The 16,189-nt window shown below is 44.8% G+C and overlaps 1 protein-coding gene across 5 annotated transcripts in view; it reads left to right on the forward strand.

Annotated features, from left to right (window-relative positions):
• The window catches only part of UBR4 (ubiquitin protein ligase E3 component n-recognin 4), a 137,823-nt gene that overhangs the window by 16,309 nt on the left and 105,325 nt on the right, over nucleotides 1–16,189 (forward strand). For all 5 annotated transcript variants that reach the window (XM_025278842.3, XM_025278845.3, XM_025278844.3 and 2 more), the window contains exons 9-17: nucleotides 1,110–1,234; nucleotides 1,832–1,891; nucleotides 1,989–2,179; nucleotides 8,208–8,307; nucleotides 8,436–8,573; nucleotides 9,357–9,474; nucleotides 10,575–10,762; nucleotides 12,223–12,382; nucleotides 12,500–12,585. In XM_025278842.3, coding sequence (XP_025134627.3) covers nucleotides 1,110–1,234; nucleotides 1,832–1,891; nucleotides 1,989–2,179; nucleotides 8,208–8,307; nucleotides 8,436–8,573; nucleotides 9,357–9,474; nucleotides 10,575–10,762; nucleotides 12,223–12,382; nucleotides 12,500–12,585 — 1,166 coding nt within the window. The remainder of the gene's footprint in view (nucleotides 1–1,109; nucleotides 1,235–1,831; nucleotides 1,892–1,988; nucleotides 2,180–8,207; nucleotides 8,308–8,435; nucleotides 8,574–9,356; nucleotides 9,475–10,574; nucleotides 10,763–12,222; nucleotides 12,383–12,499; nucleotides 12,586–16,189) is intronic.

Raw genomic sequence — 16,189 nt, forward strand, 5'->3', positions numbered from 1 at the left:
GTGCGCTGTCTCACCCCCATGTACAGTGCCCTTGTTCACATACTGCATTCCCAGGCTGCCTTCGTTGTGATTGATGATCCAGTACTGACGCATAATTAACTGAAGCCTGTGGTTCACTACATTAGGGCTCCTTTCTCACATACAGCTCTGTGGTTTTTGACGTTGATACAGAATCTTTTCACTGCCTTCCAGATCCCCGATGTTCCACCTGGCAGTCCCTCCCTCTGCCTCTCCCCTAACCCCGGCCCCTAGAAACCACTGATCTTTTACTGTCTCCATAGTTCCCTTTTCCAGAAAGTCTATTGTTAGAATCATCGCCTTTTCAGACTGGCTTCTTTTGCTTGCGGGTGGGGCAGGGGGTTTCAGGACCTCCCCGTGGGTACCAAAATCCATGAATGCTCAAGTCCCGTGTGTGAAATGGTGTATACAGTTGGCCTTAGCATTTGCAGACGGCCCATCCACAGATTCCGCCAGCTGCATCTCCGGATGCAGGACCTGCAGGTGTGGAGGGCCTGCTGTGTGCAGTTAAGCTTCCTCTTTGTCTTTTTGTGCCTTGGTAGCTATTGCTTGAACTGTTGTTCAGTCGCTAAGGCGTGTCTGACTCTGTGACCCCATGGACTGCAGCATGCCAGGCCTCCCTGTCCCTTACTGTCTCTTGGAGTTTGCTCAAACTCTTGTCCATTGAGTCAGTGATGCCATTCCTTGTATGGCTACACCACGGTTTATTGATTGATTTATTGATTTATTATTGATTATTAGAGGACATCTTGATTGTTTCCATTTGTTGACGGTTGTGACTAAAGGTACCATAAATATTTGCGTACAGGTGTTTGGGTGGATGGAAGTTTTCAGCTCATTTGGGTAAATATATCTAGGAGTGTGCTTGTTGGATCATATGGTCGCACATTTTTTTGTTATTTAGTTGCACAGTCGTGTCCGACTCTTTGCGACCCCAAGTCCTTCACTATCTCCCGGAATTTGCTCAAAACTCACGTCCATTGAGTCGATCCCTGATGGGATTTCAGTCGTCAGATCATGGAATTGCTTGTGGGTGGGTTATGTTTCTGTGTTTCAGTTTCTTGGAATGTGTGTCTCTTTTTTTTTCTCAGGTGTGAGTGTGGCAACTTGCATGGCCATCCTTCATGTGGGTAGTGCCCAGCAAGTGCGGACAGGCTCCACGAGCTCCAAAGAGGACGACTACGAGAGTGACGCTGCCACAATCGTTCAGAAATGTGTAAGCTCTGCCTCTGGGGATGGGGAGCCCTGAGGATTCAGTTGAGGGAATATGGCGGCTTCCACCTTGTTGCTCATTAGAGGGAAGGGCATGGAGTGCTCTCCATACCCTCCCCCTTGAGTAGTTGGCCTGGGACGTAGGCGTCTGGCTCGTTTGGCGGTTTGGCTAGCTGTGCCGGAAGCACTGCGACTTTGTAGTGCGGTGAACTTGGTGCAAGATGAGCCGTTGAGTCAGCGCACGCACAGGAGGCTTACCGTACGGCACCAGTGTGCTCTCAGTGGGGCGGGTGTTGGAGACAAGGGCTTCTAAAGTGGCAAGTGCATTGGATGAAAGGCTGCGATAGAAAGTGATTTGACATGTCCTGGGTGTGTTGCTTTAGATGGGATGGAGGGGACATGTTTGAGAAGGTGTCGTGAGCGGAATGAAAAGACAGAGTCAGCGTCACGTGAGGATCAAGGAAATTGTGATGAATCGTACCATTGGAAGTGGCTTGAGGACGTTGAAGTCTTCACGCTAAAGTGTTTTGGGTCGGATTTAGCATTTATAATGAACTGTGTCACCTTGCTCAGATTTTTGTGCATGTTTACTTTTGGACAGCTTGAAATCTATGACATGATTGGTCAAGCAATCAGCAGTTCCCGCCGCGCTGGTGGTGAGGTAAGACGTCACTGCCTCCGTTTTGCCTGTAGTCTCTAAGATGTGTAGCCTGCAGACTCTCTGTCTGTGTATTTACATTTCATGCCTTTTTCAACAGCACTATCAGAACTTCCAATTGCTGGGTGCCTGGTGTTTGTTGAACAGCCTTTTCCTCATACTGAACCTCAGTCCTACTGCCTTGGCTGATAAGGGGAAAGAGAAAGATCCACTGGCCGCTCTCCGAGTCAGAGACATCCTTTCTCGTACCAAAGAGGGAGTGGGCTCTCCGAAGCTGGGGCCTGGAAAAGGGTATGTGTCCATTCGATGCCGCTCGTGTTGGTTTTCCTGCCATTTGCTATTGGTGGGGAGCCGGTCTCACGCCTCTCGTCTCCATAGCAATAGCAAAGTTTGCCTCCATCCAGTACCTGTGAACAACGAAGATGATGATCGTAGCTCACTGTCTCTGTGGCGTAGCTATGTGATTTTGAGTAAATTGCTCATTCTTTCCAATCTTGTTTCCTTCTCTGTAAGAGGGAGAAAATACCTGTGTAATACACATTTTAGGACATCTGTGAGGTTCATGTTAGGGCAGAAAAGTGCTTCTATTTTGTAAAATGGACTTGTTTGACTTGGACTTGGTCATGCACTTGCACGTTCAACCTGTAACATGAGGATTCTGTCTGGGCTCATGGCTTGCTTCCTGAAACATTTGCTGCTGTTTTGATGAAGTCTGGACAGAAAGCCTTGCTTGTCAGGAAAAAGTTAGAGATGTGATTTCTGTGTTGTTGAGGTTTTATTTTTGAAGCCCAGGCTTATTTCTGGATTTCATGTATTTTTTTCAGTGCTCTATCCAGGCATTGAGGTACTAATCAAAGCAGTCTCCTTGACTTTATAGAATTTGTATTCTTTTTTTAAAAATAACATTATTTATCTGAGGCTGCGCTGGGTCTCCGCTGCTGTGGTGTGCAGGGTTCTCGTTGCTGTGGCTTCTCTTTTTGCAGAGCACAGGCTCAGGAGTTGTGGTGCATGGGCTTAGTTTCCCCCCGGCATGTGGGATCTTCCTGAATCAGGGATCAAACCCCTGTCTCCTGAACTGGCAGGCACATCCTTTACCACTAAGTCACCAGGGAAGCCCTGGAGTTTATTCTTTAACTGGAGCAACAGTGAGCAAACAGTAGTTTTATAACAAACAGCAGGTTTATAATCAATTATCGTGTATGAGTGCTGGGAAGAAAAATAAGCCAGAACAAGGGGTTAGAGACTGTCAGGGCCAGTTAGTTTAGTTAGCATAGTCGGGAAAGGGCTCTGAAAACAAGATGTAGATGTAAAGTGACAGATAAACCTCGAAAACACTTGAGGTAGAATTGTTCAGGTCTCGAGCTGCAAGTATGATTGGCATGTTTAAGGATCAGCAAGGTCATTGTGTCTAGAGCAGAGAAATTGAGGAGGAGAGTGGTAGAAAATCCAGTCAGAGAGGTTGCCAGGGCCAGATCACCTTGGGCCAAGTGTAAGCTGAAGATACCAGAGGGTTTGCAAGACCGGAGTGATAAGATCTGAATTGTTAGTGACGGAGAACCCAGCCCCCTGCGGAGAATAGTCTGTACGTAGGGTTGTAAGGCAAGAGGGAGCGAGAACAGGTGGAAGGCTCACGCCTTCCTCTGAGCGATCAAGGTGGGGTTTGGAGTCTGGTGGTGCTGGGAAAGGCAGGGAGAACGAGTCATGTTGGAAAATGATAGGAGTAATCCAAGTCTATGCCCCAGCCAGCAATGCTGAAGAAGTGGAAGCTGAATGGTTCTGTGAAGACCTACAAGACCGTCTAGAACTAACACCCCAAAAAAGATGTCCTTTTCATTATAGGGGACTGGAATGCAAAAGTAGGAAGTCAAGAAACACCTGGAGTAACAGGCAAAATTGGCCTTGGGGTACGGAATGAAGCAGGGCAAAGGCTAATAGAGTTTTGCCAAGAGAACGCACTGGTCATAGCAAACACCCTCTTTCAACAACACGAGAGAAGACTGTCCACATGGACATCACCAGATGGTCAGCACCGAAATCAGATTGATTATAGTCTTCGCAGCCAAAGATGGAGAAGTTCTACACAGTCAGCAAAAACAAGACCGGGAGCTAACTGTGGCTCAGACCATGAGCTCCTTATTGCCAAGTTCAGACTTAAATTGAAGAAAGTAGGGAAAACCACTAGACCATTCAGGTATGACCTAAATCAAATCCCTTATGATTATTATACAGTGGAAGTGAGAAATAGATTTAAGGGACTAGATCTGATACACAGAGTGCCTGATGAACTATGGAAAGAAGTTCATGACATTGTACAGGAGACAGGGATCAAGACCATCCCCATGGAAAAGAAATGTAAAAAAACAAAATGGCTGTCTGAGGAGGTCTTACAAATAGCTGTGAAAAGAAAAGAAGCGAAAAGCAAAGGAGAAAAGGAACGATATAAGCATCTGAATGCAGAGTTCCAAAGAATACCAAGGAGATAAGAAAGCCTTCCTCAGCAATCAATGCAAAGAAATAGAGGAAAACAACAGAATGGGAAAGACTAGAGATCTGTTCAAGAAAATTAGAGATACCAAGGGAACATTTCATGCAAAGATGGGCTCGATAAAGGACAGAAATGGTATGGACCTAACAGAAGCAGAAGATATTAAGAAGAGATGGCAAGAATACACAAAACTTAAAAAAAAAAAAAAAAATACACAGAACTGTACAAAAAAGATCTTCACGACCCAGATAATCACGATGGTGTGATCACTCACCTAGAGCAAGACATCCTGGAATGTGAAGTCAAGTGGGCCTCAGAAAGCATCACTACGAACAAAGCTAGGGGACGTGATGGAATTCCAGTTGAGCTATTTCAAATCCTACAAGATGATGCTGTGAAAGTGCCGCACTCAATATGCCAGCAAATTTGGAAAACTCAGCAGTGGCCACAGGACTGGAAAAGGTCAGTTTTCATTCCAATCCCAAAGAAAGGCAATGCCAAAGAATGCTCAAACTACCGCACAATTGCACTCATCTCACACGCTAGTAAAGTAATGCTCAAAATTCTCCAAGCCAGGCTTCAGTAATATATGAACCATGAACTTCCAGATGTTCAAGCTGGTTTTAGAAAAGGCAGAGGAACCAGAGATCAAATTGCCAACATCCACTGGATCATTGAAAAAGCAAGAGAGTTCCAGAAAAACATCTATTTCTGCTTTATTGACTATGCCAAAGCCTTTGACTGTGTGGATCACAATAAACTGTGGAAAATTCTAAAAGAGATGGGAATACCAGTCCACCTGACCTGCCTCTTGAGAAACCTATATGCAGGTCGGGAAGCAACAGTTAGAACTGGACACAGAACAACAGACTGATTTCAAATAGGAAAAGGAGTACGTCAAGGCTGTATATTGTCACCCTGCTTATTTAACTTATATGCAGAGTACATCATGAGAAATGCTGGGCTGGAAGAAGCACAAGCTGGAATCAAGATTGCCAGGAGAAATATCATTAACCTCAGATATGCAGATGACACCACCTTTATGGCAGAAAGTGAGGAGGAACTCAAAAGCCTCTTGATGAAAGTGAAAGAGGAGAGTGAAAAAGTTGGCTTAAAGCTCAACATTCAGAAAACTAAGACCATGTCATCCGGTCCCATCACTTCATGGGAAATAGATGGGTAAACAGTGGACACAGTGTCAGACTTTATTTTTCTGGGCTCCGAAATCAGTGCAGATGGTGACTGCAGCCATGAAATTAAAAGACGCTTACTCCTTGGAAGGAAAGTTATGACCAACCTAGATAGCATATTCAAAAGCAGAGACATTACTTTGCCAACAAAGGTCCGTCTAGTCAAGGCTATAGTTTTTCCTGTGGTCATGTATGGATGTGAGAGTTGGACTGTGAAGAAAGCTGAGCGCCGAAGAATTGATGCTTTTGAACTGTGGGGTTGGAGAAGACTCTTGAGAGTCCCTTGGACTGCAAGGAGATCCAACCAGTCCAGTCTAAAGGAGATTAGTCCTGGGTGTTCATTGGAAGACTGATGTTGAAGCTGAAACTCCAATCCTTTGGCCACCTTATGCGAAGAGCTGACTCATTTGAAAAGACCCTGCTGCTGGGAAAGATTGAGGGCAGGAGGAGAAGGGGACGACAGGATGAGATGGCTGTATGGCATCACTCGATGGACGTGAGTCTGGGTGAACTCCGGGAGTTGGCGATGGACAGGGAGGCCTGGCATGCTTCGATTCATGGGGTCACAAAGAGTCGGACACGACTGAGTAACTGAACTGAACTGAAGTGAATGTTGAGTGTGAAAAATATATCAGAAGTTTCTGGCATGAGCATCTGGATTTGCGTAATTTACTGAGAGAGGGCACACCAGTTTAGGAATAGATTGAGTGACAGGAAGGGGAAGAAATGAAGGATTTCACCTGGGCTACGCTGCTTTTGAGAGGACCGGTAGGCCCCCTGTGAGATGCTGGGTAGGCACTTGGGTGTGTGAGTCTCGAGTTCAAGGAGGAAGTCGAATTCTGGACCTTAGCAAATTATTCACTGCCTTCTGTCCCAGGCTGTGTATGAGCTGTGGAATGCTGTAGTGGACAAACAAAATAGACGTTCTGAAGAGAGAAGAAGTTGATATTCATGCAAATATATGTCAGATTGTGTCTAGAGAGTATTATAATAAGGGCATTTGACCTGGCTAGAGATATCAAGGCAGGCTTCCCTGAGGACGTGTACTGAGCTGAGATCTGAAATAGGCATTGAGGTAGTAGGCCGTAGACACCAGGCAACGTAGGGAGGTAAGCATGTTCAGAGAGAACAACGGTTTGTGGTTTTTGAGTGTCTGTTGTTATACTTGACATTGTAAAGGGAATAGATTGCCAATAGGTATATCTTTTGAAGTTGAAGAAACATATAAAAACTGGTTGTAGTTTCCTGAGATTTAAAAGGAATGTATATGCATTGTGTAGGTAGAAAGTCATAAGAAAGCAAAAAAAGAAATCATCAAAAAATCATCTACCACCCAAATTGGTAAACATTTTTCCAGACATTTTTCTGTGCACATATGTTAAATAGATATCTTTAAGAAAATAGGATCACTGTTATTACATATTGTAGACATTTTCAGTGACACAATTACAGTTCTATGTTTTTAATGACTGATAGTATACCATTATATAAATATGCCATAGTTAACCAATTAACTTTTCAAACACTTATTTAGGTTGTTCCGTATAGCTTGTTTTGGTAAAGTGCACTTTAATAATCCTTCTGAAACAAATCTCTGTGCACTTGTTTAGTTGTCCCCTTGGGGTCAGTTCTAGAAGTATGATTGTGCGGACAAAGGGCATGCTTATTTGGTAACTGCACTCTGGCGTGCGCCCCTGGCTGTGGCGTGCTGTGCCGTCGCCCCTCCCCGTCCTCGCTGGTGGTGGGTGGCTTTAGCCCTCCTGTGTGCTGGTCTCACAGGAGAGAGAGGTTCCTGCAGGGCTCTCACTTGTATTGCGTTGCGTCCTCCTGTGATTGTGGTCATTTTCATACTGCCTGGATCATTTGCTCCAGTTTTCCCTTTGGTGTTTATACTTTCTTCTTACTGATTTACGGGAGCTCTTTGCATATTAGATATACTGACCCTTTGTCGTGTGGTCATTTGGACATCAAGAGAAAGTTCTACTCAGACTTAATGTAAACCTTTGTTTTTATTCTCTCCTGTCCAGATATTTTGTTTGAGTTGCTACTTTTTAGCCTTTTCTTCTCAAAAGAATGACTTTGTAAAAGAGACTCAGTTATGTGTTTCTTTTCGGCTGTGCTGGATCTCCTTGCTGTGGGCTTCGTCCAGCTGTGGCAGCCAGGGCTTCTCATTGGGTGGCGCCTCTCGTCGCAGAGCTTGGGCTCTAGGCCACAGGCTCACTAGCCGTGGCACACAGACTCAGCTGCCCTTCGGCACATGGGTCTTCCTGGACCAGGGGTCTAACACGTGTCCCCTGCTTTGGCAGGTGGGTTCTTACCCACTGTACCACCAGAGAAGTTCCCAAAAGAATGAGTTTTAAATGACAGTGTTTTTTTCACGTGACCCAGTAGCTTGAATTGACAGTTTAAATTCCAGAGTTTCTTCTAGTCCAGGAGTTCTTAGCCTGAGGCTCTCTAGGCAGTCTGTAGGTGGGCTTCAGGGAGAGTGAACTTCTGAAATTATATGTAGATTTTATGTTCTTGCAATTTTTTCACCCCCTGGGGAAAGGTCAGTAGATTCTTAAAGGGCCTCAAAATGGCAAAATCCATGATTGTAATTTGTTGTGAGTTGTCTTAAAGTTTGTGTTTCCCTTTTGCTTTGTAGGCATCAGGGCTTTGGGGTACTCTCAGTGATACTGGCAAACCATGCCGTCAAGCTGTTGACATCTCTTTTTCAAGACCTGCAAGTGGAGGCTCTGCATAAGGTGAGGGCTGGTCCTCAGAATCAGCACGGTGGCTGCGGGCCCGTCTTCTGGCTTACGTGCGCTTGAGCCATCGGACTGGGTGCTTACTTCCTGTTGAGACCTAATGTTAACTCTCTCTTTACCATCAGGGTTGGGAAGCAGATGGTCCCCCTGCAGTCCTGAGCATCATGGCCCAGAGTACCTCCATACAGAGGATTCAGCGGCTGATCGACTCTGTCCCACTGACGAACCTGCTGTTGACACTGCTCTCAACTTCCTACAGAAAGGTGGGTGGGGTCATGCCGCTGAGAATCTGTAAGGTCTTCTTACGTAGCCTTCTTAAAACAAATGGGACGGACTGCATGCCTTACTCTTTGTAAACGTATCATTTGTGGTAATGGTTTTGAAGATGAGGAAAGCTCTTAATGATTCCAGAGATTTGAATTAGCTATTGATTATCAGGACTTTCCTGGTGGCTCAGACAGTAAAGCGTCTGTCTACAATGCGGGAGACCTGGGTTCAATCCCTGGGTTGGGAAGATCCCCTGGAGAAGGAAATGGCAATCCAGTACCATTGCCTGGAAAATCCCATGGTGGGCACTGGGCACTTTGTGACAGTTGGCATGCTGAAGCCTTTCCAGCTCTTGTCCACAGTTAAGGTTTTGGAGTGCTTTCATAGCAGTGGTGCCCAGACTTTTGATCACCAGGGACCTGTTTTGTGGAGGACAGTTTTTCCACAGATCACGCTGGTGTTGAGGGTGGGGTGGTGTTGAGGGTGTGGTGGGATCTTAGTTTGAGGATGATTCAAGCGCGTTACACTTATTGTGCATTTTATTTCTATTACTATTATGTCACCTCCATCTCAGATCATCAGGCTTTTAGATCCTGGGGGTTGGAGACTCCTGTTTTAGGATAAAGCTATGAGAGTCCTGAAGGGAGCTATTAGGAGAAATACTTCACTTGGATTTAGAAAAAAGAGATGCAGAGAAGACTCTTCACATGGTGAAAGGGCTGAAGTAGGATGGCTCATTTTTGGGGTCACTGACTACAGACGCCTCGCTTGTTCCCCAGGCGTGTGTCCTGCAGCGTCAGAGGAAGGGCTCCATGAGCAGTGACGCCAGCGCCTCTACTGACTCCAACACCTACTACGAGGACGACTTCAGCAGCACGGAGGAGGACAGCAGCCAAGGTGGGCACCCTGCCCTCTCCCGGGGGCCCAGAGCACGGCAGGGCGCGCCCCCAGGAGCTGCCTGGCCACCGTCTTCTCTCACTGGCCCAGCCTGGGTCTTGACCGCCTGTGCCCTTAAAGGTGACCTGGTGGAGTAAGTGGAGGTTGACGACTGAGTGAGTGAAGCCACCGTCAGCAAAGCTCAGATGCTTTGGTGTCTTTTCCTCCACAGTCAGGATACTTATCACTTGTTTTTGTTTCTTTCTACACTGACTCATGTGGTGAACTCCCTCCTGCTCGCTGGTTCCTAGGAACAGGCTGTTCAGTTCAGTTCAGTTCTGTTCAGTCGTGTCTGACTCTGTGACCCCATGGACTGCAGCACGCCAGGCCTCCCTGTCCATCACCAACTCCTGGAGTTCACTCAAGCTCATGGCCATCGAGTCGGTGATGCCATCCAGCCATCTCATCCTCTGTCGACCCCTTCTCTTCCTACCCTCAAACTTTCCCAGCATTGGGGTCTTTTCCAATGAGTCAGTTCTTTGCATCAGGTGGCCAGAGTATTGGAGCTTCAGCTTCAGCATCAGTCCTTCCAAAGGACACCCAGGGCTCATCTCCTTTAGAATGGACTGGTTGGATCTCCTGGCCATTAGTAACTAGTAATTAGACCAGATTACTAGTAACATTCCCTCCTGCCTTGGTTTGGAGAGAGAGTAAATAAAATAACCACATCAGATTGTTTCTATCCAGGTGTATGTAGTATTGCAAAAAAGTGCGATTCTTATCTGGGGGCTTACAATTGATGACAAGTAAAAGTTTGCACTTGAGAACATTTGGCTTGTTGCCAGTAAAATAAAGTGAGGTGATTTCTATTCCTTCCTGGGGTTCTTTTAAAAAAATGTTGGTCTTGTTGAGGTATAACTTAGCACAATAAAGCACTTCATGTGCTTGCTGTATACATTTGTATCAGTTTTGACAAGTTTATGCCACTATGTATCTTCCACCATAATTTAGATACCTTGTATTCTTTTTGACTCAGGCACTTTTCCAAGGCAGGTGTACAGAAACAATTTGAAAATTGGATAACTTTTGTTACTTTGTTAATTTTTCTCTTTCCCTGTTAGATGAGGACAGTGAACCTATCTTGGGGCAGTGGTTTGAAGAGACCATCTCTCCCAGCAAAGAGAAGGTGGCTCCTCCGCCTCCTCCCCCATCCCCTCCCCTGGAAAGCTCGCCTCGTGTCAAGAGCCCCAGCAAGCAGGCTCCTGGTGAGAAGGGCAACATCTTGGCCAGTCGCAAAGATCCTGAGTTGGTAAGAGTGGATTTCTGAGTGGGGAAGGAGAAATGGGGCGAAGGCGTGTGAAAAGCAGATCATTGGAATAAAACCATTTTGTATGTTGAATCATTAATTTTCTGAAATTAATTTATTTTAATTGCAGGATAATTGCTTTACAATGTTGTGATGGTTTTTGCCATTCATCAGTGTGGATCATTAATGTTTAAAGACATTTTTACTTAGGGCTTAAGTATATTGATTATGTTTCATTAATTAACTCTTGTACTCCTGATGATGTTTCTCTGAGGGTTAGTAACATAGCGTTTCAGGTTAGATAGAAGTGAATTGAATCCTACTTCTGCATTTACTGACTTTATGACTTCAGGCAAGAACCTGAATTTCTCTGAGCCTGTTTTGTCTCCTGTTGTATGGGAGTGATTGTGCCTCCTGAGAGTGTTGTGAAGAATTAATGGGCCCGTCGCCTATGTCCAGTGTGTCATGATTGGTTGCTAACTATCCGTGCAGCCAGTATTTGTGGGTGGCACATTGCGTGTTATTCCCTCTCCCGAAGCCCTATCGGTAATCAGGTCAGATACGATCTTGGCTTTTACACAGCTTCGTGTAGTCAAGGATATGGATTTAAAACATTTACATAATAATTCAGCTTGATTAAGTTCACTCTAGTTAAATTATTACTATTCTTTTGGTCACTGCTGTGCAGCTTATCGGAGAAGGCAATGGCACCCCACTCCAGTACTCTTGCCTGGAAAATCCTATGGACGGAGGAGCCTGGTGGGCTGCAGTCCATGGGGTCGCGAAGAGTCAGACATGACTGAGCGACTTCACTTTCACTTTTCACTTTCATGCATTGGAGGAGGAAACGGCAACCCACTCCAGTGTTCTTGCCTGGAGAATCCCAGGGACGGGGGAGGCTGGTGGGCTGCCGTCTATGGGGTCGCACAGAGTCAGACGCGACTGAAGAGACTCAGCAGTGCAGCTTATGGTATCTTAGTTCCCTGACCAGGGATAGAACCCAGGCCCTTGGCAGTGAAAGTGCGCAGTCCTCACCACTGGACCGTCAGGCAATTCCCCACCTGAATTTTAATAGAGAAGTGAAGAACTGGGCATTCTAAATGTGTATAGTGATAATATAGGCTTCAGAATTGAATATATCAGTAATATCTTAGAGCTGGACAAATACAGAACCTTAGAGGAATGAAGGAAATGAGTCTGTTTGCAAATCCTGTCTTCGTACAGTACTCCGTGAAGTCTGTTGTATTAAATTGATACACCGTTGTTTGTAATTGATACAATCACATGAGAAAGCCTGTCATAATTAAACTTAGTCATATTGTCAGTGATTGAAAATCTGAGTCTTTGAGTCATTGTGTTTTTCTCATGAGATCTATGGACGTATTTTACTTTGTGTTTGTATTTAGGGTTTGTGGGAGCTCTGGGCTTATGAACCTGGTATAACCTTTTTGTGTTCTTTTTAGTTCTTAGGCCTGGCTTCCAACATTTTGAACTTCATCACCTCTTCCATGCTGAACTCCCGGAACAATTTTATCCGAAACTATCTGAGTGTATCTCTTTCAGAGCACCATATGGCCACATTGGCCAGTATCATTAAGGAGGTGGACAAGGATGGGCTCAAGGGTCAGTAGACAGGATATGTGCCTGGCGGGTGTTTTTCTAGCAGCGTTTGGCTGCTGAAGGGTGGTGCACTGCATCAGGCAGGTGCTTGAGTAATTGGTTTTCCCGTGTGTCTTCAAGGTGCATCAGATGAAGAGTTTGCGGCCGCCCTCTACCACTTCAACCACTCGCTGGTGACCTCGGACCTCCAGCCGCCTAACCTGCAGGTGTGCGCTGCGACTGTTCGGGCCGGGAGCTCTCTGCGTCTGCACTCAGTAGGCTGTGCTTGTTTCTGTAGCTAGGGAACAGTTTGTCTTGGGATCCCCTCCCTGGAAAGAGTGTTGAGAGACTACTCTAGGATGTCCCTCTGCCTTAATTAAGATCATTTCAAGAATATGTGTCCTTGAGCCCCAACTCACTCAGTAAGTTTAAAGAAAAGGAAAAGCTACAAAACCCACTTCTGATAACTGTCCTAGTATAAAAGTAAATAGACAAGAGGACGTTTTATTAAAAAACAATAAATGGCCAACAATGTAGGAAATGTTAAGCGCCATTAGTAATCTGAGAAATATAAATTAAAACGCTTGTCTTAAAAGAATCAGGCAAATTATAGGAGGTGGATGTTCTTTTAGTTCTTAGGCCTAGCGTCCAACATGTTAAACTTTATCACCTCTTCCATGCTGAACTATCGGCACAGTTTTGTCTGAAACTATCCAAGTGTATCCCTTTCAGAGCACTGTATGGCCGTGTTGGCCAGTATCATCCAGGAGGTGAACAAGGATGGAATCAAGGTCCATGATATGCTCCCATAGACAACCCACCACTGAAATCAAGTCTAGGATCTTGATTGTGGACTTCTAAACTTTGTAGCTTTCTTTCCTCAGTGAAGTAGCTGATATCTGGAATCCTAAATCTTAAATTCCTCATTTCATTAGTTTCATGTATGTATTTGCTTTTGGATTTAAGGAATATTTTAAAATTTAAACTTATTTGATTGCTTTTAGCAATGACATCACATTCTGTGCAGTTTTGTAGGCATTTTCCACTTAACATTATTTAGTACTTTACTATCAGAATTCATCTATGCGTTTGCACATTTCTGTAGCTTTTGTTTTGACTGCTGTGTGTATTTCACTGTGTTTGTGACTGAACCAGTTTATTCGTGTCCCTTCTGCTCCAACTAATGAACATTTGGGTTGTGTCAGATACCATTGTTATTCCAGGTGTTGTATGATCTCTTTTTTAAAAAGGTTAATTGCTTTGGCTGCACTGACTCGTGCGAGTGGGGGCTGCTCTGGTTGCCGCGCGCAGGCTGCTCATTGCGACCGCTTCTCTTGTGGTGGAGCAAGCGCTCCTGGCGCGCGGGCTCAGTTGCTGTGCAGCACGTGGCATCTTCCTGGACCAGGGATCGAACCCATGTCCCCTGCAGTGGCAGGAGGATTCTTAACCACTGGACCCCCAGGTGTCCTCCTGTGCGTGTCCCCTGTATGTCCCCTGTTGCAAGTGAGTCTCTTGGGAATATAAGCTGAAGTAGGATCGACAGGTTATGGAGCCCGTGACCTTGAGCAGATAACGCAGTGCTCTGTGTTGTGGCACCGAGGACTGCTCTCACCAGCAGTGTGCCAGGGGCATGGGGATTCACATTCTCTCCCAAGATTTGGCAATGTCATGTCCTGATAATAACTTTATTAGCATAGTTAGAGTTAGTGTTTCTCAGTCTTTAGTGTGCATAAGGATTCCTGGGGAATTTGTTAAAAATTCAGATTCTCAGTTAATGTGACCCCCCCCAATATTCGCCACCAACTTTCCCCAACCAGCCCCAGTAGAATTTAATTTAGGAGATCTCCAGTAATTAGCTCTAAGCTTGGTTTTTTTTTTTTTTAATCACTCATAATTTTATTTTATTTTTTAACTTTACAATATTGTATTGGTTTTGCTGTATATCAACATGAATCCGCCACAAGTATACATGTGCTCCCCATCCTGAACCCTCCTCCCTCCTCCCTCCCCACACCATGCCTCTGGGTCGTCCCAATGCATGAGCCCCAAGCATCCAGCATCGTGCATCGAACCTGGACTGGCAACTCGTTTCATATATGATATTATACATGTTTCAATGCCAATCTTCCAAGTCATCCCACCCTCTCCCTCTCCCACAGAGTCCAAAAGACTGTTCTATACATCAGTGTCTCTTTTGCTGTCTTGTATACAGGGTTATTGTTACCATCTTTCTAAATTCCAGATATATGCGTTAGTATACTGTATTGGTGTTTTTCTTTCTGGCTTACTTCACTCTGTATAATAGGCTCCAGTTTCATCGACCTCATTAGAACTGATTCAAATGTATTCTTTTTAATGGCTGAGTAATATTCCATTGTGTATATGTACCACAGCTTTCTTATCCATTCATCTGCTGATGGACATCTAGGTTGCTTCCATGTCCTGGCTTCTAAGGTTGTTAATGAAAATATTTTTATTTCAGTGGTTTCTCAGAATCAAAACACAATTTAAGGACTTGTACTTGCCCCCAAAGGGGCAAAATCCAGGAACCTATTTCATGAAGTTAAAAAATTGATTCTCACAGGGAATTGGTCCACTGGCTGGGACTCCACGCTTGCCCTCAAGGGGCCTGGGTCCCCTGATCGGGGAGCTAAGATGCCGCATTGTGCAGCCAAAACAAAAAAATTCTCACAATCTCAAGCTATTTGAGAAATCCTGAGGCATTTCTTTTGTTGTTTAAAAAGGTAATTGTAAAACCTATTTATGCTTACTTAGTGGTACATGGGAAAAATTTTTTTAGCAGGAAAGAGACTATATCAATAAATAGAGTAGAAAAGCTATTGACCTGTTTAAGGTAAAGAGCAGAAAATGCTTCAGTTATGATATTGCCTGCAGTAACTTCTCAGAGTGAAGTTATTGCCAAAATTATCAGCTCCTTGCCCAGATCTGACTTTATCGAGAGGTTTCAAAGGTCATAGATTTGCACTTTTCTTGGCTAAACCTTTATGTCCAAATAATGGGGAAGAAATACTTTTCTTTAGAGAATATGGGTTCTTAAGACTCCTGTGATGATACTGCTCTCTTAGCATTTTAAAAATAATTACAGACCCCGTGTGGATGTGTAGCTGGGCTGCCCATAGCTGCTGACGCTGCAAAGGACGCCCTCAGATCGCCATTTTTCATTCCAGCTCCAGGCATGGAATTGTAAACTGTTTCCCATATTTCACTACTTTGAAGGATAGTCATTGTAGTCTGCTGTGGAGTGCCCTTCCCTTGGATATTATTTCTTTGGAGTAATGTGCAAAGCTGTCTTACTCAAGATGCCTGATTTAAGTTGCCATATACACAGTGTCTTGTAAGGGACGTTAATAAAATGTATTGTTACTGTTACTGTTTAATACTATATTTAATATTGCATGTAAAATTATCATAAGTGAATAACATTGTTACTATGGTGATCTGGGTTCATTTATAAGTATTCGTTGAAACTTATCCATGTTTCAGGTACTGTTACAGGAACTGAAGAAATAAAAATGAGTTAGTGTGGCTTCATGAGAAAGGGGAGACAGGGTAATTAAAGGACCTAGTGTAGAGATCTGGAGAAGGCAGTGGCACCCCACTCCAGTACTCTTGCCTGGAAAGTCCCATGGACGGAGGAGCCTGGTAAGCTGCAGTCCGTGGGGTCGCTAAGAGTCGGACACGACTGAGCGACTTCACTTTCACTTTTCACTTTCATGCATTGGAGAAGGAAATGGCAACCCACTCCAGTGTTCTTGCCTGGAGAGTCCCAGGGACGGGGCAGCCTGCTGGGCTGCCATCTATGGGGTCACA

Source organism: Bubalus bubalis, chromosome 2, assembly GCF_019923935.1.
Source record: "Bubalus bubalis isolate 160015118507 breed Murrah chromosome 2, NDDB_SH_1, whole genome shotgun sequence".
Classification (NCBI taxonomy): domain Eukaryota; kingdom Metazoa; phylum Chordata; class Mammalia; order Artiodactyla; family Bovidae; genus Bubalus; species Bubalus bubalis.